Source organism: Harpia harpyja, chromosome 4 (genome assembly GCF_026419915.1).
Source record: "Harpia harpyja isolate bHarHar1 chromosome 4, bHarHar1 primary haplotype, whole genome shotgun sequence".
Classification (NCBI taxonomy): domain Eukaryota; kingdom Metazoa; phylum Chordata; class Aves; order Accipitriformes; family Accipitridae; genus Harpia; species Harpia harpyja.
In genome coordinates this window covers 22,511,614-22,534,567 of record NC_068943.1, presented here as the reverse complement: position 1 = coordinate 22,534,567, position 22,954 = coordinate 22,511,614, and the positions used below count along the sequence as shown (strand labels likewise).

At 35.5% G+C, this 22,954-nt stretch overlaps 1 protein-coding gene across 4 annotated transcripts in view; it reads right to left on the bottom strand.

Moving 5' to 3' along the window:
* Positions 1 to 578: 578 nt before the first annotated feature.
* The window catches only part of PCDH9 (protocadherin 9), a 702,824-nt gene continuing 680,448 nt past the window's right edge, over positions 579 to 22,954 (bottom strand). For all 4 annotated transcript variants that reach the window (XM_052786010.1, XM_052786012.1, XM_052786011.1 and 1 more), the window contains one exon: positions 579 to 7,055. In XM_052786010.1, coding sequence (XP_052641970.1) covers positions 6,682 to 7,055 — 374 coding nt within the window. In that variant the 3' untranslated portion in view covers positions 579 to 6,681. The remainder of the gene's footprint in view (positions 7,056 to 22,954) is intronic.

The following is a 22,954-nucleotide window of genomic DNA, read 5'->3' as shown; positions in this document are numbered from 1 at the left end:
AAATGCTGGTGAAATACTGGCTTTTTCAAATAATCAAGAAAATTCCGATTGACTTTGATATGACTAAAGGTTACCAAAACCAGTTCCCAGTTTTACCAAAAATAAAAGTTTGAGCTCCTCAAAGAGGCACACATTCTAGTTGATCGTCTCTAGGAAACAAAGACGGAAGCTGACTGTGAAACATGAAAAAAATACTCTTTAGTGTACAAGATTTCTGACTCATTTTCTTTTAAACCAGCTGCTCTAAGTATTATACTCTGAGTGCAGAGTCTCTCCCTCTCCCATTTGAGGCTTAATATACCTTTACCTGAGAAATGAAGAATGTAGGATCACTTATGATAGCTACAGTAAGCAAACCCTAAGTACTGTATTATGCATTTATTGTATGGTTGATTTGAAGTACAGATCTCATCCTGATTTCACTTGTGAATAAGGGCAAAATGACGTTTAAAAGCCATTGGGGCATTCAGAGTTACATGAAGAAATGCTACCTCAGGTTTCCTTTAAATTTGGACCATGTGTAAGGAGATAGTAAACACATAAAAAGACACATTCTTAAAACTCAGATCACTAATAAATATTGTTATAGGTATATATTTAGACAAGAAAAGAAACAGTTATAATTCCCGTACAGTACTTACCCATTTTAACATTATCACATGGTTGTACAAACAGGATTATAACAAGCAAAGGAAAGCACTTTATTTAATGAATAAATAATCAAAAGCATTGGTGAGGGTAGTCTTAAGATTATGCTGCTTTATACAGTTTAAAGTACATCAAACAACAAAATCCATAGTCCCAAAATTCCATTAAATAATACTAATTATGTGATTTATAATATTTAAGTATATATATATAATCTATATATATATATGTGTATATAATCATATCATTATGAGTAATTAAGGTATCTATTTACATGCCATGCAATATTAGAATGTGTTGCAATACCTAGGCACAACAGGTGGATTTAAGAATGGCTGTGGTGAAAAAAACCAAACAAACTTATTTTTAAAAATGAGGGCAATTACTTTCTTTCAGTTCTTTCTTTTCATAATATACAGTGAGAATCTGAGATCCTTTCTGGTAGTTAAAGACATACATTTACTATTGCACAATTAGGTAGCAGTATAAACTTAAAGCTGTAGTTAGAGCCATGAGATGTTGCAGTTAGAGAAAGCATTCTTGCTTCAAAACTTAGCATATGATATGCATGTCTGTGATATTCTTCTCATTGTGGACCCAGTCCCGTGAAATGCTGAGCTTCTCCTACAAGAGGATGCTTACCACTGTGTTCTAAAGAAATTAAGTGCACTCAGTGTCTCAAAAGAGCTGCGCAGTATTTGGCACGATGAGGATACATATCAGCACATAAGTTTTACTACTGTCCAGTGAAGTAATATGTCTATATCAACTAAAAAAAAAAAAAAAAAAAGACCTTCTAATTCTGCATTTATTAGCATTAATTTCAGTTTATAAATAAACTACATTGTGTTTTAAAAACCTAGAAATTACAAATTTGCTTCTTCTCAAGCATTTACTAGTCCATTACATACTAAAGGACTTGATATTTCTGTTACTACTTATGGGACAGGTCCTGATATTTTGCTTTGTAAGAGGTTCAATAAATCTTGAAGGATCAGAATCTGGCCTTTTATGTTACAATCCTACTATGCTCAACTGGTTGAAAACAAAGTATAGGATGGGCTCTCACAAGAAAAGCAGTTTATAATATAAGCAGCTGATTTATATAACGTATTGTATTTCAGAGAAGCCAAACTGGAAAAAAAATCAATCTACTTAAGTAATGTGTGATAAAGGATATCTTACAATTTTACAAGGAAGAATCTACCAATGAGAGTTCTGGAAGAAGAAGAAAAGTCAAAGGTGGTTTTGGATTATGGGGTAATTATATTTGATGGATGTGTCCACTAAGGTGATCAGCAGTGAAAGTTAATAAAACTAATATTAATTGAGTTAGAACTTAACTGTCCATGATATACTGAGCTGATTCACACCTCTGGGTCACACTGTATCACGGTTTATGTATACTAAAACGCCTTGCTCTGCTCTAGAATTGGTTTCCAGTTTGAAGTTTTTCATCACAGCAGCAAGGACTGCAAGCATATAAAATAAAGTCGAGACTTTGGAACATAGTTCTGCTGAAGAAGTATATTAAACAGGAAAGAATTGAGCCTTCAGAGATAATGCCATGACTACTCAGTTGCTTTTGCTGTCTGAATTAGCACGTGTGAGCGCACATGCTGTAGAGAACTCCTACTGCTTATTTTACTTTACAGGAAGGATACACGCCATAAGAAAGTTTTATCAGCTGAACCAGGTAAATGTTTTGTGGTCATGGGAAATCAGTCATCACAGTCTACTTGTTCTTCTGTCTGAACCAGATATGACACCACTGCTGTGGTGTCACCACCTACATGCCAGTAGGAATACTTTTGTAGCTTATTTTGAGGCATCAGATGCTACTGCCTAAGGCTATTCGACCCTACCCCTATGCCTTTTGTCATGTCATGAGTTCCACAGATCCCCTGACATCACCTATGGCCATGTCCCATGATTCTCACTGTGTCCTTCTCTTTCATTAAAGCTACTAGTGCCTCCCTTTGTTCAAAACATTCCAAGATTAAACTTCTGATTGATGTTGTGATCCTCTTTTCCCTATTTCTTTGCTTTCTCATGTCAGCTACATCAGTCTTTATCGCTCCTGTTCTTTCCTCTCACACAGATACACATCTCCTGCTATTTATGTATCCAAAGCTTCCCGAGTTCCTCCATTAGTCTACTCCGTGCGCAAGTCCTTAAGATTCTTTCTGATCATGATTCCTATCAATAACTTGCTAAAAGGTAATAATCATATTAAGCAAGTAATGTGAATATTATTTTCTTCATATCTATTTGTTAAAATTGATGTATATTTCTGCATCCTCCTTAATTCTGCTCCACATATTTCTTTGTCTGCCTTCAGATAGTTGCTTGGGAAGGAGGTCCTGACTGCTCGATCTTTAGTCAGAGCTGGCACAGCATAGGATTAAGTAGGAGTAAATAACTCTATCTATGCATGCTTTCCATTTTCTATTTGGACAAAGGGCTTTGGTCAGTGACAGTGAATATAAAGGACTATTGAAGAAACCTTTGGTTTATCATCTTTTTAGCAGTCCTTCAAAAGTGTGCAGTAAGAAATAAATAAATAAAGGGCACCCAATCTTCCTAGCTGAAGAACGAAAGCTAGACCTGGCGTCAGAGGCATCCATATCATGCCAGGTTATCAATGATTTTAAGTAATATTTAGCCTCAAAGTTAGTAAACTTGAATAGTCACCAATATTCAGCTGCCTTCGCATTCTGTGCAGTGGGATTTGGGGGATTTTTTTTTTTTTTTTTTTTTTTTAAAGCTCCTCATCTGACATATCACTAAATTCCTGTCAGGATTTAACCTTTCTTTTCTTTCCTTTCCTTTTTTTTCCTTTTATTTCCTTTTTTTTTCTTTTTTCTTTTCTTTCTTTTTCTTTTTTTTTTCTTAGTCTGTGAGTTTTAGACAGCAGTACGAGTATTACTGATTAAGCAAACCAAATGATTGTGAATGAATGGGCACTTACTGAATATATGTTTAGGGCCAAGTCCAGATTCCATGGAAACATTCCTTTGGGGAAACATTCCTTTGGTTTAAATGGGATTAAGATACAGTTCTCAGTGCTGCAGATATTTCTTTCCTTCCTTCCTTCTTTCTTTCTCTCTTTCTCCTTCTTTCTCACTTTCTTTTCTTTCTTTGCTTTCTTTACTTTCTTTCTCTCCTGTCTTTTTTTTTAATAACTACTTCAAAGTTGGGTGAGGCCTTAAGAATCTAAAATTAGACAGAATTTGAGAAAATTATATGAGAAAATTTTCACCTGCTAGAAATTTAAATATTTGTTTGTGCTCCTCCTGCACAGGCTGATGGCAGCACAAAGTATTGAAGGTTGGAACATAATACAGTTCTCTTTCTGTAGCAACAGTCACATCATTTACATGATAGAAAGTTTTGAAATATATTCTGTTTAAAAAGGCACTCATAATCTAAAATAGTTGGTGCTATTTGGGTTTTCAAATAATTATTGTATTTCTGTTTTTAATATAGAACTCCGGGCACCTCTGCTTTAAAACTCAGCATGTTCCAAAATAGGTTACTTTTATTGATATGTCTTTTTCAAGGTTGTTCGGCTTCTTTTTAGTTTTTTCTTTTCTCTTTTCTTTACTGTGCTGCAACAAAAGTGATTATATAACCACACAAATTTTCCTTGTGAGAAAGTATTTTCCATATTTTGATATGACTTTATTCTACTCTCAAAAGAAAGACTGAGGCATGGTAACTGCTGACTTTTCTATATGCTACCACTGCACTGTTACAAAGACTCATGCAAGGATGCTTATTACGTGTGCTTAAGTATGCCTAACAAATCTGGGCTAGATTCTGTCACCTTTGTGCTGGGTAAGTAACACTTTACCCAATTCAAATAACGCATTTTGAATAAATTTGTACTTACCATAGGAATGACAGAATATGGCCCCCAGCATTTATCACTTGTTGTATATGCCATTCTTATATACATCTATATGAACCAAATGGACCATGATATGCTTAGAAAAATAACTGGAAATTCAGAATGAAACAAAGAAACAAACCAACCAACAACAACAGAAAGAAAGAGAAATTAACAGGAATAAAGTCCCTTAGGCATCTGCCCAAGAACTAACACAACACAATCAGGAATTCAGAACATTTATTGCAAGAGCTGAATAACTAAATAACGTTGAACTGGCAAAGCAGTAACAAGGATAACTGGTTAGATATTTATTCTGTCAAAGTCATCAAACACCCCTCACAAACTGACATAAGTACTGCAATAAGCAATGCACCCCTAACCCATTTTTATGCCTTTTATAATGTGGAGGGAAAAAAAAAAGTAAAAAAAAAGTTAACTGCTATATACAAAAGAATAAAGAAGAAAAAAAAAAGCTTGTGTTTTTGGTAAGAATAAAATCACCTTCAGATTAGCTAAGTTTGTTACTTTAAGACTGATGTTTCACTGTGGCATAAGTAACTTTTGCTTTTTTCTGTAAGGACTTTTTTTTTTCTTTTTTTTTTTTGCATGCTATTTATTTGTGTAAATCATCTGTCATGCCTTAACAAAAACCATCTAAAAATGTTTGGATTTGGATTTGCTTTGCGTGCAACTTAGATCTTATTAACATTAGGAGTCACTCTGCTGGTTTGACTGAGGTGACATGATACTGGTACCTGCCAGGCATTGACCAACTATGATAACAAACAGTTAAACAGCAATAATTAGAGATTTAACCCTTTAGTTCCCCCAACTAGCCTACCAGGAGAATGCTCTGTTACATCATGAAGGCACAACACATTAAATATTCTGTGGCTATGGTCTAAAAACACTTGTGTTACTACAACATTAACGCAGATGAAGATCAACACAAATGCTGCTGTTTCAGCAATACAAACTGTCTTAGGTATAGACACACACCTGCCCAATTGGAAAAACCTGATTATCGTATTTTGCTCCTGTAGAACTTCCTCCGTATATTCCAGCTGAGATCAATGTCAGCTACCACTCATTAAATGACAGACTGCAGCTAATTTGATCAAGGATTCCAACAGCTTTCCCTCTCACCCACCACCACAAATTTAAATATTCTTATTTTGTTTTGCAGTTTCCTTGTTTTATGAAACACAATGGAATATTAAAAAAAATTTGCTAAATTTTTAAGCCCTTACACAAGTCCTTTCATCTCTTAATATTAAAAAACAAAAAGAAAGAAAGAAGAAGAAATTCTACCTGAATGCTGGCATCATTTGCTACTACATAGAAAGAAAAATCTTTTTTTTTTTTCCTTTCTACAACCAACCTTTCCTCCCACCCTATCACTCCTTTTTTCACTTTTAACAAGTGTTTTGAGTTCCTTGGAACATTGTGTGTCAGACAGACTACTAACACAGAAACACCATCACTGAAAATAAAAGCAAAACAACAGGAAGCAAATGAAAGAAAGTAAAAAGCAACTGTGAAACACAGAAATATGCTACAGTATCTTTTCAAGTGAACATTATAAGTACACAAAAATTGTAAGTAATAATTGTTTCTATTTACAAGTATTTGAACACTGATCGACTTGTGTCCACTAACATTGTTAATAGCACAATAGGTTTAATGTTTACAGTTTCAGTTGTTTTGTTTGCAATATGATCTCAAGTATAACAGTCCCAGCATAGATCAATGACAACAAAAGCACGATTTTCTAACTGGATATGCTTTTCAACCATTGCAATCCACTGAACTTTCTCGCTCTCTCACTCTCCAAATGCATCTTCTGTTGTTCATAGCAGCAGTCCAGGGTCAAAAAAAAAACAAAAAAAGGATATTTGCCAACTGGAGAGATCTCTGCAGATTGTAATCATGTCTATTTAACAAAACCACACAACTAGTAGAAACACTCTTTCATGTTGCAGGACATCATACCTTCCACGGTGCTAACATAAAGATATGCATATCTCTGCTAGGTGAAGCATAGTTCTAGAGGTCTACCCAGTACATAAAGCTCTGACACACACACAGTATTAGCAAGTCTAAGTAGGCTAAAGTCATTGGTCCAAAGTAAACATTTCTTATAGCTGGTGCTCCTTTGGACTCTCAACAGCTCCTGAGGCCTGTTTATAAGACTTCAAGTTGGCCAGAGGAATGTCAGTCATGTGGTTACCAGTGTTGAAATGGCCCTCACTGGAACCATACTGCTTTCGGTCACTGAACTGGTTTCTGTTGCTATCTTCTTTCCAGGTCCTGGTCAATGTGTGTCCATTAACTAGTTTGTCCTTCTTAACCCATTCTTTCTGAGGTGCAAAGGTGGAGAGAGGAGACTTTGGCTGTTGGTATGGGCCCAAGCTGGGAGGCATCCAACAGTTGTCTGAGTGACCCAAAACCAGGCATTCTTGAGTACACATCTCTGTAGCTTCAGCTAATCCACGTGGCCCAAGAGGCCCATCTGTAGAAGAAAAACAAACAGAAAGAAGAAAGAGGGAGAAAGAAAAAAACCAAAACATAATATTAGATTGTGGTATTTGGCATCAAATTTATACATATACCTCATGAGAAAATTAACAATGATTCTGCAACAAAATATTGTGCTGGTAAATCCTAGATACATTTTCATTCTGTTAGAAAGTAATGCTTTGTAGGGCATATACTCCCTACATATGCTACCTACATAGTTTCCAAAAGTGGAGATACAGTTCAATTAGCCCTAAGTTATCAGTTGCAGATCCTACTATGAATAAACTTAACTCCCTTTTTCAGTCATACTAAGAAAATAAGAGCTAGGTAGGTGAAAATGTCAGAGGAAGTAAACATACACTTGCATATTCTGAGTGAGAATTAATGCTGCTTTCTGTAAGGCCTGTGTGTGGCCTTAATGTAAGGCCTACAGTGTGGATGTATTTTCATCTGCTTTCAACTCACTTTACTGCTGCAGAGCCTTGGTGAACTACCAGCCTACCGCAAACTGAGAAATATCCATACTGTCTAAAAACTGGCTTGCCCAAAGGAATGCTCTGTATGCAGGATTATTCTAATGGCTACTATTTCACAAACTTGGGTTGGTGCATAGCTCTAGACATCTACCCAGTGGATAGAACTCTGATGCACACTCCCAACAAGTAAGAGGGAAGTTAAACTTTGCTGGATTTAATATGAAAACATGAAACACTTCAAAACATTGCAACAGGAAAGAGAATAAAAATCTGTAATTCTTCTGACCATTAAACACATATCAGATAGCTGCTATGCAACCATAAAAATAAAGGGGTAAATAAAAAAAGAAGGCTTATGTAAACCTTGCACCTGATAAAGAACTGTTCTCATAATTCTTCATAAGTCAGGAATATGAGACCACAGGAGACAGAAATGAAGCCTGCTGAAGTACTATGCATATTAAATATCCATGTAATTTTTCACACACTACTGAGGACACAGCTGGCCAGCTGCAGGCATCTTGCAATCAAGCAGACAGGTCACCCATGTCTTCAGCAGCACTAAAATCCTCTCAGTCTTAGTGCATTTCTAAATGGCTGAATTTGCTCATCTGATCAGACTGGATGTATGAGGAAGGGCAAGCCAGGAAAAAGGCAGAGAAATCATTTTGTGTGTCTTTGTTAGATATTTCTCAATATCTGAGATATGCTTTGTCATGATTCTTTGCTAACTATATTGTAATTTTGAGCAAGAATTTTGAGATGCCTTTTCTTGACTTCAGAGTAAATTAACTGGCTAGTGCTATAGACATTCAAGGAGTTAAGGAGACATATTTCCTTGATTAAACAGCCCAGTGACAGGAAGGAAATTATAGATTGATTTTTGAGAAAGAACATTAGCAGGTACGCATAATAGTGAAGTTATGAAGCACCTTAAAAAGCACTACTAATCAGAAGAAAAATGTCAGTGGTGTATCAGCAAAAAAAGTGTATCTTTATAATAACATAATTGAGACTCAAAATGATAAGTGAGGACACTCTAAAAAAGATTTCTGTGTTACGATGCCAAAGAATATTTCATTCTCTTGTACTCCAAGCATATATAATAAATTACTCTTAGTAACAGATCTTCTTCTGAATACTGAAATTATCCCAATTAATTTTATGGAAATTGCTATTCTTTCCCAGTTATTTGTTTGGTTTTTTTAACTAGCACGTAACAATTTATGGTAGTAAATTCCACAGATTATCAATCCACTGCTTTTACACACACATATAGAAAATGCAATCATGTATATTTCTACATGTTACAATGTAATTAGTTAATCTTCTTATCTCTGAGTAGCTCCTCTTTTTGAATATCTGGAGAATATACAGTATGTTGTTGATGTGACAGAATATAATAAGCTATAAGAAAAGCTGCTTCTGCATTCCCCATGGAAGAAAGTGTCCTATTGCTGACAACTATAACATGAAGAATGTATAGAATCAATGCTACTTTCCATTATAGATCAATACAAGATGAAATAATTAAGGCAGAACCATTAGGAAAAAAAGAAAAAGCAACTGTAAAGTAGGAGCTCAGCAGAGATTTCACTGAGAACCATGAACCTTGATTCTAAAATGAGAACTGTGACAATTCTCTGGTAGAGAGAGATTCTTTTTTCTATGAAGCTTTTCTTTGAATCCTCTAGTATGAAGTTATAATCAAACTGAGGCAGGTACTTAGTATAAAAAAGAGCAATAATAAGTAAAGGAAGTATTCATGGTATATTGTTAACATTTCCAAAGGTTAATCTATAGGTTAAAAGCTGATTTATTTATTTTTTTGCTGACAACAGAAATTTAATTTTAATTATCTTTTTCCCATTTTCAGAGGAAGAAAGTACGAAGTGGCAGAACTATTTTCAACCTGCCTGCTCTCACAGTACAATACTATCTTGCTGACCAAGGAGGAAAGGTTTGGCAGGGATTAAAACTTTCAAAACACAAAGAAAAACTTTCGCCACAGAATGACGCATTTCAAGAAATACAGTGCATGCACTCTGTGCTTCCAATCTACAGTGGAATAAAAGGTTAACAGGAGAGCCCTCAGTACTATAGTTCGGAGGGGGGGGAAGTAACTTTTTCTGTTTAGTTAAATAAATTTCAAGAGATAACACATTTATTTCTATTTAAAATTTAAATGAGTAATAAGCTGGTTTCACTTAGCACTAAATATGCATGTGTGTGGTGCCTCTCACACCTGATCTCCAGTTAAGACCCTTAGATACAGGCATAATGTTTTTGTAAATATTATTGCTAATAATGGTGATGATCATGATTTAGGGGACTCTATAAATGTCCTACTGTAAGACACAAGAAAAAGATGAAAAACTGATTTGGGAAAAAAGGATCTCGCCTACAAAAAAAAAAAAGACAGTCTTTTGACAATATGGTTTTTTTCAGCTTCTGTTTTGTGTAATTATGTTCTCAAGTATAGACAGTTTATTCTTTTCTAAGACTCCTTATTATTCAGGTTGCTATTCAGTAGCACAAAGTGAAATGATCATGAGCAGTATGACGGGAGAGAGATGTTCTGGGGGTAGCTTGCACTGAAGAGTTGGCTGCTTTGTATTGAGAAAGCATAATGTTGCCTTAATGGTAATTACCTTTCTCCTCCACCACTGCTGAACAATAGCTTTCACCCAATTTTCTAAAGTTGCTTCATTACCACATACAATGACACCACTTAAAAACCTGTTCGTGCTGCTTTAATTTTATAATTGCATTAATTTGTTTCCTTTCTTTTCATAAAAATGTCACTGAAATTTCTGTATCAAGTTTTTCCACACTGAAGTACTTTATTGATATGTGGGCTTTGGGTTTTTTTTCAAAGTATTTGTTCTCTGAACAATCCGTAATACATGAGGCTGGTTATCAGTCTTGGCTGCTTGAATATATAATGACACAAATGCTGATAAAACTGTACAAGCCATCTGTCTCTGGAGTTAAATGTTTTGAAAGCAAACACAAAAGTGCATAACAAACACTCCCTTAAATTGTCTTTGTAAATATTTATATCAGATCTTACCCAAAAATGCTTTTTTGTTGTTATTTTATTCTGTTAATAGCTGTCAAGCAGATGCATGACTTGCCTACTCAAAAGCAGACAGGTGTAAGAAGGAAAATAATGTATGCCACTCAAGAGCCGGTCATACCCTAATGCTGGAATTTCTGTGTGGTCTTTTATCTCTTTTTATTATACCCAGAAGCTAAACTGCTATTTCATTGATTAACTTACTGCTTCAATTAGCAACTAGTTTCTGGTGTGTTGACCAGCTGCTTTTCAATCTGCCTCTTTAAAGCGCTCTTGCTTAAAGCCAGAAAATTCATTCCTCAAGTCTGAAAGAGTCAAGACCACAAGATAAGTTCCACTCGGTGAGACTTTTTGGTCTCAAAAAAATGAATGGGTACTCTTTGCCTGAGGGCACTAACATTAAGTATAGTGGGTTTGAACATGGCCACAGCTGTGTTTCAGACAATCATATTTATTTAACTTTTCATATGGCATCTTAAAAAAAAAAAAGAAGAGAAAACAAAAGCAACAACATTTTCAGCTCTATTTAACCTCAAATACAGAAAGCTTTTTTAAGCTTTCATGGGCTACTTTACTAAATGACCTTTTCTGAGACCACATGTTTTTACAGCCTTCCCCACATATATTGGAACTGAAATGACATTATTACATTGCATAGAGGTTTTGCAACTACTGTATATATTAAATATAAAAACTGGAAAACAGTTTATAATGAAAAAGATTCTTTTGGCATTTTTTTGCTCTTAAATATCAGCCAAATAAATGAGAAAGGCTGTTCTTTATTTGTAGTCTGTTAAAAAAAAATAATCCAAGACTACAAAGCCACATACATGCTGTGCTGGATGTGTTTTCTTGGTATTATTAATTAACAGCAAGATTCAGTGACTACTAAAAATATATTTTTAGTGGCTTGTTCCATGGTCATTCCACCTGGCACAGTCAGTGCTGATAAAATCACATTCTGTCCCCAAATCACCTTGTTCCAAGGTCCCTGGATTCCTACCATTGCTGCTGCCGGTTTTGGTAGACTTATCACCACCACCTCGTAACCTGCTGCTTCTCCCTCCCCTTCCTGGAGTTGCATCCTCTGTACTCAGGTACAGATCAAGAAACCCCTGCTAGTTCCTATTCCCTGTCTTAGCCCAAGCTTCTTTTTCATCACTACTGAACTAAATAATACTGTAAGGTTAGCTTATATCTGCATTACTTAGCAGAGATAAGCTGCCAGAACCCTTAATTAGCACAATAACAGGAGGGACAGGAAGAAGTGGGGTAAGGGTGTGTGGGAGGTACTGCCCAGAATACAGAAATGCAGCAACTAAAATATTTTCTGAAAAGACAGGAAAAACTGGCAGAATAAGATTTTCTACACAATTCTGTGAAGCGCTCAAGTGATCCAGATGGGTTCCACAGAAATGTAGGTGTCTAAGATCCAAACTATAACTACAAAAATCATGCGTGACTTCTTTGACTCCATAGGCAGCTAAATTTTGAAATGCAACGTTATTCAACTACTCAAAATTCTGTTTCTACACACAACTACCTCAGTCTTGTGATGACTGAGATTGCTTCATGTCTAAACCTTTCCAGAGTTAAGAATGTAAGTGTTCCCTTCCCTTCATATCTTGAATATCTAAATGTGTTTGGCATTTTAAGAGTACAACTAACACATGCCAACAGGTTGTAGCTTTGAACAATATAGCACTCCAGTAGGCTGGGTTTTTTCCCCCTCCAGTTTATCCCCATAGGCTGATTACAGAAAGGGCACCTGCCTTTTGTTTTAAACATTGTGCAGAGGCCACTTGGGGTTAGAACATTTCCGGAAGGCTCAGCTCCAGTTCCCTTTTCTTCCTGATAGATTCTGGTCCCTCTCTCCTATAGATGTACAAGAATCAACCTCGATCTTGGTAACAAGAGCTCTTCTGAGAAATGTGAAACAGTTCTGTAATCCTGCAGAGAAGGGGACTTCTTACACACCCAGGGAATGCTGAAATTACTAATCTACTGTAGAAAAGGTAGCTGTTAACACCATGATCACTTACAGAAAGTATTCTGTATTTCTTGTCTCGAGTTCCTTTCACCTATAGCTGCTCCACTACAAAATCTACAGGAAAGGGATTGTTACTTATGTTGTTATATTTTCTTATTTTCTGGTATTCTTCCCAGAAATTTAATAACATTACAATTTACAGGTTACACCTCCATCAGTAATGGCTCTGTTGTCAGTAAGTTATTTTTATCTAGCCTAACTTTATCTGCCTATTTCCATTTTTTTTTGCATTGACATACATGTATATAAACCTCAATGCACCTCCATGTGTGCACGTTCAGGCAGTAGTCAGGTACCATAGAGTCAACCCTTTGAAGCACTGGCAGCCTAGACAAAATTTTAGTTCCCTGCATTTTCCAAGGCAAGACACCTTCCAAGAGTTGACACTTTCCAAGAAATGGAATTCATTTTATAATGCTTTTGAGAAAAAAGCCTTTGGTTTCCTAGACCTGCTTACCTACATATTCCTTGGAATGAATTTTGTGGCCTGTTTCTGCATATGGGAACAAATAGGCTACTTTATCTACTGTCCAGCTAGATGCAGAGCCAGTGCCACAAGACTAAGTTTGCATGTTGCTATGCCTAAGCAAATACACTTAGAGAAAGCATATAAGGAATTTGAGCAGAGTTTAGTAGTTTAGAGTTGTTAATAATCCCATGAAGTTTTCCAAACCAGCTTGTTTGGAAATGGAAAGTTCAGTCTATAGGCAGGCCACATTTACATCTCTCTGCCCCTGCTGTCTAAACACACCCTTGAAATTAGTTCAGCTATATGTTATTACATTTCTGGGTTAGTTCTGGGTTTTTTGTAATATAAATTATTTAATAGTGAATTTATTTGGGACTTAACTCTTAGCAACATCTCAGAGTAAGAAATACATTTTTATAGCCCAGGGGTAGTTCTTCTTGGTTGCTTGAAAAGCCACAGAGATTTAACCAAATTCTAGCCCTCAGTTGTCCACAGAAGATAGCAAGCAGCCCATTTCCTAATCTCTACTGAATACACCTTATGTCTCTGCTGAACTTGTGAGAGACTAGGGGTCAAGTTTGTTTAGTGCTGCCTAGTCTTTGTGAATAGATAGATGAATTGACTAATGTTAGACTTGTGACCATTTTGCAGGCAAGTTACAACACTCTGAAATCACACAGGCATGGTCCATGCTATCAAGGTAGGAAGAAGCCACACGAGGCCTTCCAAAGGAGTCATGGCCTGGAGTGGTGCAGAGTTCCCACTGAACAGCTCACATCTGGGTGATTCATAAAAATCCAGCTCTGTTACTTATCAGGGATTGCACATTGCCTATGTTCAGATCTCTATGCCACCCTTTGTTTTGTTTTGTTTTGTTTTGTTTTGTTTTTCCCAAACTTTAACTGGGTGAAACTTTATACCTGGTAGTTAAAAAAGTAGGTTCACTAGATAATCCAGTGGTTCTTTCTGGTCTTAAAAATCTATGTATCAGCAAATACTAACATAAAACTGTGTTCTGTATAAACTTGCACTGACAAATGTAGCCAATTGTAGTGTACCCTTTAGAAATACAGAAGGTACAGAATAATATCTGGGATTGTTATTCTGGTTTAATGCATTCTGCCATTAAAAACAAACAAATAAACAAACAAACAAAACCCCACAAACGACTGCAATTTGTATTCTCAGCTTAAGTGTCACATTGCAGATGCAGACAGTCACCTTCCAGGGAGAGCAGGAGAAAAGTGCAAACAGGATTTGGCAAAAACCCCTTTTGTTAACAAATAAATAAAGATTAAATGTTTTACACATCTCTCATACAGATTTCATTCTTTGGTCACAGATGAAAAGTCAACATTTGCAAATGGAGATAGTCCAAATACAGTAATACATGGGCAGCCAGAACAGCAGATTCTCTCCCTGAAAGGATATTGTTATTTAGACAGACTATATGGCACACAAAGAGCAGACAGCATATCTTTATAAATTTGCACCCATCTTCAGTATGGCATGGAACTCATCCATCTTCTCATCTGCTGAAGCTACTCCTATGAAGAATGCTATCTCATCTAATCTTATTTCCTCAAAATTAGCATTTTTTTCCTGCCATACATTTAATTTTAGCAGGACTATCTAACAAATCAAAATGCCACAGAGGATTCAAATGAACCTTCCAAATTTGATTGGATCACTTAATGAGACCAAAGCACAGTCAGTGTTCAAGTATTTGGAATAATACTCATTTTCAGCATTGATCTTTTTTCGTTATGTAGCTCTTCATTTTGCTGCCTAAAAAAGTCTTTATTCCCAAAAGGTGATGATGGATGATGATAATGAAATATTTATAAAGCATCCCATGGTCACAATCATTTACTATCTTTTTCTCTCACACCTAAATATTTATGGTACTTGATCAAAATATTTTGTTGAATTGATTTACAGGCAACCTGCTGAGACAGCACCACTTTTGACACGGTCATATTTTCTGATCTATTAATATGCCCCAAACATGAACCTGCTGTCCGTCAAAAACAACTTAAGTCTCAATTTGGAAGATTCTGTCAACTATTTATCATAAAATCAAATTTTGGTGAGTAATTTCTACAAATTGTGTGTGAGAAAAGGTAGGATTCAATGTGAAAAAAGGTATTATTCAAAATGAAAAAAACTGGCAGAATGCTGTGAAACAGAGCTGAACAATATTTATTTCAACACTGTACAGTTTTGTAAACTTTTTGTGCAGCTGCTATATGCCTCACCATTAATTCACGTACAGCAGAAAAAATAAAACCAGTCAACTTGAATTCCATCTGATTTTTATGATTTTTAAAAGAAGCCTAAATTAAAGTGTTGTTTTTCCCGATTGCTCTCTAACTTACAGTAAACGCCTGATCTTCTGACTTGTGATAAATACAGATCATGCCTTGAGGGCAGGCATGATATCTTGTGATTTTATCGAGTAAGGATATTGGCTTTACTAATCCATAACTGAATAAAAGCACAATTCATCATCATATACTTACATATGATGAACTGTGCTATCTGGACAATTATATATATATATTGTGATTTATTTGTATATATATCACACATATTTTCTATACTTTTACTTTTATACATATTTTTTATATATATATTCTATCTATCCAAGTCCTTTATCTTCATTTAACAACAGAATGGAATGAATAGAGTGATGCCCATTGAAGTGAATGGAATCACTCACAAAACGAGCAACATAAATGCTGTGCTCAAGTTGGGTATGCAGTCATCCTAACCTCCCTCTGTTATCAATGGAGAGAGAATCATTTGCACAAAGTGATTCAGCTCTCTGAAGACCTGACTCACTTTCTGGAGGTGTGAGTATCTGTCCATTGATAAAAAGGGAATCCATAGATGGAAATTACTTCTAACTCTATGTATTTAAAATGGATGTGATGAGTCTAGATCTTTGTTGCCGTTCCAGAAGATGTTAGATTAATTCACTCTGATCTCTTGAAAATGCACTTCAATAAAGTTTTTCTACTATAAGCAAAATGGTTCCAGCAGCTAGTGAATAAACCAGCAGACAACTACACTATCCAAAACACCCAAATGGCAGTGCATCTCAAGCATACTCAGGAAGGAAGATTCTGTGAAGCCTGGAGGAGACTTACTGGAGGGAGCCTACTATAGTCAAGTTATCTTTCAGAAAATTAAAACTTCAAAATGATTCTAGTTCTCCACACTTTGAAATAGGTGGCAGACCCTGAAATGCTGCTATTTATAAGAGAGAAGACTGTGATTGTTGAGGTTTCCTGGAGTCTTGAAAGTAGGACAGATCATACAATTAAAAGCCTGGAAAATATAAAACTGTGGAAAAGTGAAAAATATTAAGTTTATGGGCCAGATTAAGAAAGGTATCTTTTTAAGTTATTGACTGCACCACAAATCTATTTGAGTTTCAAATTAGGGAAAAACTTTGTATTTAAACAGAGACGTATATGGTTTTATTTACTGTACTTATCTCCAGGATATTCTCATCCCATACATAGGGTTAATGAAACCCAAACCATCTATTAAATTTCAGTAGTTTTGTTAGTTGATATTAATCTTCTTTGATGAGTCATTCAGTAATTCTCCCCAAATATCTCCAGTTCTCTTGTAAGCCCCAAGTATTGCCAATTTTCCTGTAATCTTGAAATATCACTAATAATAATATTGGGCCTTTAGTTTAATATATACTTGACAGGTTAAGAAGACAGGTTTATTTATTGTATTGAAAGAATTTTTTTTTATAGGAGGTATTGTATTTCAATACAATGTAACTTTTTCTTTAAAAGGATACCACATGTTTTAAAGTTGCATAAAACTTTGTTCTTTGAAGCAAGTTCTAGAAATAGCAATAGGCTGAGCGTCCAACAGAACTTGATGAAAAAGACTGGAGAACTACAGAGTCTCCAAAACATAACCTTACTGCTCTTATCCACTGCAGAAACGTGTAAAGAGGAAACCAGCATAGGGACCACAGCAAGAGTTATTTTATTTAATCACAAATAGTAGCATTCTTCCTTAAAAATAACTTTTATGGAAAAGGTTATTTTACCATAAGCATACAACTTCACTGTCCTACAACCTTTCCACACTTCCAGGAATCTAGTCCCAGATTTCAGCATACTTCTGTATTCCTATAAGTTTTACTTTTTCTCAAATCAAACAAACCACAGTTTTATGAGGCACTCCTGGCTGGGGTTGTCAGAGTGTTTCTTTCCAAAAGTAACAAGTCTGGGGTTTAATCTTGGGAAAAATAGTTCCATGTTATTAACTTTGGGACCTTTAGCAAATTTATAATGTAAAGCTGCCACCAGGAAGATTCAGTGTAGCTTCATTTCAAATTCTATCACTTAGTTGTATTTTTAAACATTGACCCTTATTTCCTAAGTATTATTTTCTTAGCACTAGATTAACCTCTGTACAGCGGCACATGCCAAAGTAAACATTTTTCCCATGATTATTGAATAAAAAAGAGGAAAAATCAATTGCCTACTTTAAGGGATAAATGAAAAATGAAAAAAAAAAAGACAATACCAAAAAGCTACAAATCTTATACTCTAGACAGCAATTCATCTAAGAGCAAAATGAAAATGCAGACATATACTATGGTGTTTAAAAACACAATGTTAATTAAGAAATACAATTAAGACTGGTTTTTGCACAGAAATATGAAATTCATTCTGTAATCAGGTTAATTACAGCTATCTAAACAAACATTAAATTTAAGATTTAATGCATCTTTTTTATGACACCCTATTACTAATGTATGTTTCTTGTCACTTTTGTGTTTTCCTATTTTCCTTCAGTACAATTCAGACCAAAATCAAATTTAGGTTAAACTGAATTCGTTGCAAATTTGTGGCAGATGTCTTATGTGTAAGTGCTATTATGTAAATAAGCAGTTTAACTGACTTGAAAAAACCTTTTGAAGTATATTTCTCTTTGCAGAATTAGGACCTAAATCTGGGAACTCGTTCTCCTAGCTTGAGCTACATGAATCTGAATAACCAAAGTAACAGAAGAAAGTGCTTAAATTAGGTGCCTAGTAAGCTTGATTACATTGTTGATTTTGTCTTCCATTCTACACAAAAATGTACGCTTGATAAATTTCACAGGACACAGATGTCAGAGATGCCATTAAACTAATCCAGAGATGAAAGAACCATTTCCTAATTCTGCTTGTATAACAGCATCTCATTTAGTTAATTTTGTAAAATTCAGTTCAGTGCCAGTTGAGTTGTCAGAACTGCAGGCATATTACACAGAGAATACTAGAAAGTGTTTTCCTTCATTATGTCTGAGCTACACCCATGCTACAGTCCCTTCATTTTCTTTTAAAACTATGTTCATTTACATCATTTTTTCAGAAGAGATATCCATAAGTCTCTTAATGAGCTTATAAAGTTTACAGTAAAACTCCCATTAAACAAATGTTCCTGAGTCAAAATACATTTTATTAAACCATGCTTGAAAATTAATCTGTGCTGCATTTAGTCATTAGATTCAATATACTGAAAATTAATATGGAAGCTATGTCTGTATACACTATTTTCCAAATAATTTTGGTTAGTCACACAGTCCTATTGTAATCCTTGGCAATAGCGATACTTCCAGGCTTTCAAATCTTACCTGGAAGACTGACAAAAAAAATCTCTGTGATTCTAAAGAGGAAATCAAACCATATTTCACATGAATAGTGAATCCACATTTAATGGAGGTTGAAAAGTTTCTTTTGTCTTCCATTTAATGAAAAATCTTAGCAAACCAAGCCTTCCAAACTTCTTATACTTGTTTTTTACTGTATTATATTTATTCATGCAAGAGAAGCTAGAAAGTAGGCCACTTTATGTTGCATCCAAATCTAAGTACACACTAAAAAGATTGTCTAAAATTAGTGCACAAAGTGCACATATGGTGGGTCTCCACTAACACATGTAGAGGAATATCCTGGATGGCATCTCCAGGTGCCTGAACTTTTTTAAGCAAACAAATATTAACAAATATTGATTTGTAAATGGATTAAAATGGATTGAGAAAAATGCTGAAGGAAGAATTGTTACTATGAGCACAGATCATGAACACTTACACATGTAACAGGCTCTTTCCATTCTCCTTTATGATTGTACACAGCTTGGTTTCTCAAGTAATCAAAAAAAATCATTGGAAGTTTGGGAAATTTGGTTCATGTGTAAAGCAATTTTTGAGCAGGAGCATACCAAGAAAAACTGTTGTTTTGCTTTCCTTCAACCATTGGTTTTGTATAAGACCAAAAGACAAGATTTAAGACCTGCTTACCTCCTTAGAATCCATTTCATTTTTATACGAAGTGGCTAGAAACTTTAGAAACTTATATTCCTTGCCCAATCATATAAGAATCTGACAATTCCTATAACATGAGCGTTGTGAATACTTGGCAGTTCACTGGACCTTTTTCTTTTGCTCCAGTTTGAGCCATAAAAGTAAACAGTAATCTCATATATTTGAATTTACTGGTGTTATTTTCCATCTTGTAATAATAATAAAAAGAAAAAATTTTAAAAATCAACGCATAATATAATTTTGGACACATATTTAATGAGGTATGTTATAGGCTTATCACATGCAAGCTTCTGAAAATAATGGGCAGTATGAGCAGCTTTGTGCTTACTGAACTTGTTGTAGAATTGAAAAAACTAGGAAGTAACTCAGATTAACAACCTGAATGAAATCACATATTTTTTTTCTTGCATTAGAAAAAAAAAAAAAAAAAGGTGATTTACCAAAATGTGAAAAGTAAATGGAGAATTCCAGTTGCTGGATTTAGTTCACTTAACATTTCCACTGTTTCACCTCCCTGACAGGAACTGCGGTGCAGATGTTAATTACCATTTATAGAATGCCTTGTCAAAACACCTGAGAATTATTGTTCCATTAATGACTTTGTCCTGCGCTTGGGTTCAATGACTGATTCAAGCTGAAGAACGCCGAAAAGGATCACTGACACTTGGTTAGGACACCCAGTCTTTCCCTGCAAACCCCAGCTAGTAATGCATGGCTTTGTGCCAACAATTTAGCTTTAAAAGAGGAACTATTATAAAATTGCAGTTATGAGGGAATTAACAGTCACATTTAAGAAGATTATTACCCTTGTATCAAGTGAGTTAATTTATTAAATGGTAACTTCAGAGGCAGCAAGTCATGTAGAAACAATGCCAAACACTTAAGAGCGCAATGACCTATCTGAGATGCCAGAATACTTTATTGGTTGACAAACAGAAGTATTCAAGGCCAATTTATTTGGTGGGATAACAGAGACAGGCAGCTGTTTCTCCACACGTTCATTGGACACATACCTCTTCTCCTTTGAAATAGGTTGGAGTTTTGCTACTGCCTTCATTGGGTGTAAAACTGAGTCTTTTGTCTTTATAGAACATCAAATGAATTTTACCGGCAAGCTTGATTTAGGAAGGCATGCACTGAAGGAAACAGATCAATTCCCTTGTGAACTAACTACAAGTCATTCCTTTAGCATTTAGCTTCCCCATATACCACACGAATTCTTCCTTTACAAGTTCTTCAGCTCAAGACTCTACTTTTTCCAAGTTATCTATATATAGTTCTGCTTACTCTCTTTTTGACATGTTTTCAAATCAAGTCTCATCAGTATTCCTGGTTTCTTCTCCAACAAAACTACTTCCTCCCACCATCTTCTCAGCTGCCTGGATGATAAGTCCTTCTCTTACACATTTATATCACCGAATTTAGTTACCAGATTCCACTTGAGTGAGGCACTTCTTTTTGTACTTCATTTTGGTATAAACCTTAAGGTTACTTAAAAACAGAGTCATAAGTAAGGTAGGATTCATTCCACCCTAGGGTTCAGCTCTAGAGACAGTCATCTGAACTGATTATGCACAGGGAAGGTTTCGTCTTGTATATTTGCAAATTAAAAGATCAAGGTGATGAAGTGCTACAGAGGAGACAAGTATAGGACTGAGATACAGAATCAGATTCAAAATTTAGATATCTACAATGTACATACCTACATGGGAATGACAGATATATGTATTTCCTAATCTCTCATTTTAATTAACAGAGATCCTGTCAATACTATTGGTCTAGTCAATACAATATAGTAATTCAGCAAACCAAATGTACAGAAGTGAATCTGAACAGCTCTCTATATTATACTAACTGTTTTGACTAGATCTCCATTAACCATAAGGAGAAGCTAAGGCACCTAACTCTTATGTACACACCTTCATAGTAGATAGCTAAATTTAGCATTTGAATATGGAGCTATGTCCTACCCTTGACTTTGCCATAACACTTCATCACTTTGATCTCTTAATGTTTGTGCACAGATTAGGAAACCTTCCCTCACACAATTAATTATTTCTTTAAAACTAGTTGCTATATCAAACCGCTGACTTTTTTAGTTACAAAACTAAACCCAATGAAGTAATTCATTTGTCCTGAGCTCTGTTACTTGTGAGTGGATTCCCTCTGGACAGAACAGAACCCCTACTCTAGTAAGGCTTTCAGATGGTCTCAAAGCACATGCTGAAGAGTTTCCAGACAATTTCTCTAGAGGAAATTTTTATTTTTTTCTGCATTGTGACACAAAAATAGAATGGAATTTCATAGATATACCAGGGACAGCATTCATTTTCACAGTATCGCAGATCTCTGTCACCATAGCAGTATGGATTTCTGCAGTATTAAGGGACCAAAGCTGTAGGCGCAGGACAGTGGGCCAGGCCAACAAAACTGAAAAACAGTCAACAGTTGAAAATTCCACTAATGTTAATGGCCTTGTTGAGTGCAAGGTGAGATGACAAACCCTTCAAAGCAGTTTGAAAAGATGGATTACATTGTAAGTTGCATTTGGTCCCCATTCAGGCATTAAGTGCTAGCAGTATTCCTGATTAAAATGGAAAATGTTGTTCCCTGCTGTGGGGAGAAAAATAGCACTGAAAGCAGAAAACACCTGGCAGACACCCTGAATATGAAACTTTTTATTAAGCACTGCATTTTTTTTCTTTGTTAATTAATTTATTTCACAGTCTCAGGTAATCACTTTGCAACTTCTCAGTAGTCTGACTTTCAAAGGAACTTTACGCTCTGTCAGTTTCTATACCTGTGCTGTCAAAGAACATGGGAATGACATAAACATCTTGGTAATTTGTTCACTGCTGGCTTGCATACCCCTCCCACAGCGCTCTTTTCCCAGAAGGCAGTAACATTAAAAACATTCTTTGTCCTAATGGTTATGCATTGATAGCGTATTCTCTGGGTCTATGTTAGTTTACTAAGTAAACCTTCAGGGTCGTACTATTTTACAGCTAAAAGAGAGAGGTAGTAAGATCTCCTTGTTGACAAGGCTGATGGATTAAGTAAGACTGCAACACTTGCCTGCACAAATGCCCACCTCAGCGTGGCCTGCAGCTGTGACAGCACCAACTAGAAATACTTGCTTAAACTTCATGCTAACTCTGTTGCATATCACCCAAGGTTCCCTGTCCACACTTGATGTGCCTTTGTCTGATACCTGCTATTTACTGGGGAGGCATTTACTACAGACAAACAGGCACAATTAATCAGAGGAAAAATCCAAATTCAACACCAACCAATTTTATAAATATGTGAAGTATGAGATGAGTGCTACTTGACTAGGATGTCATAAATGTACAGCTAATCTTACAGGAGAGAAAGGCGAGCACAAGTTACCGCAAATCCATAAGAATTGATCTGAAGGAATTAAACAGAATTAAAAAGGAAAATATAACACCATGACAACTGATAAATG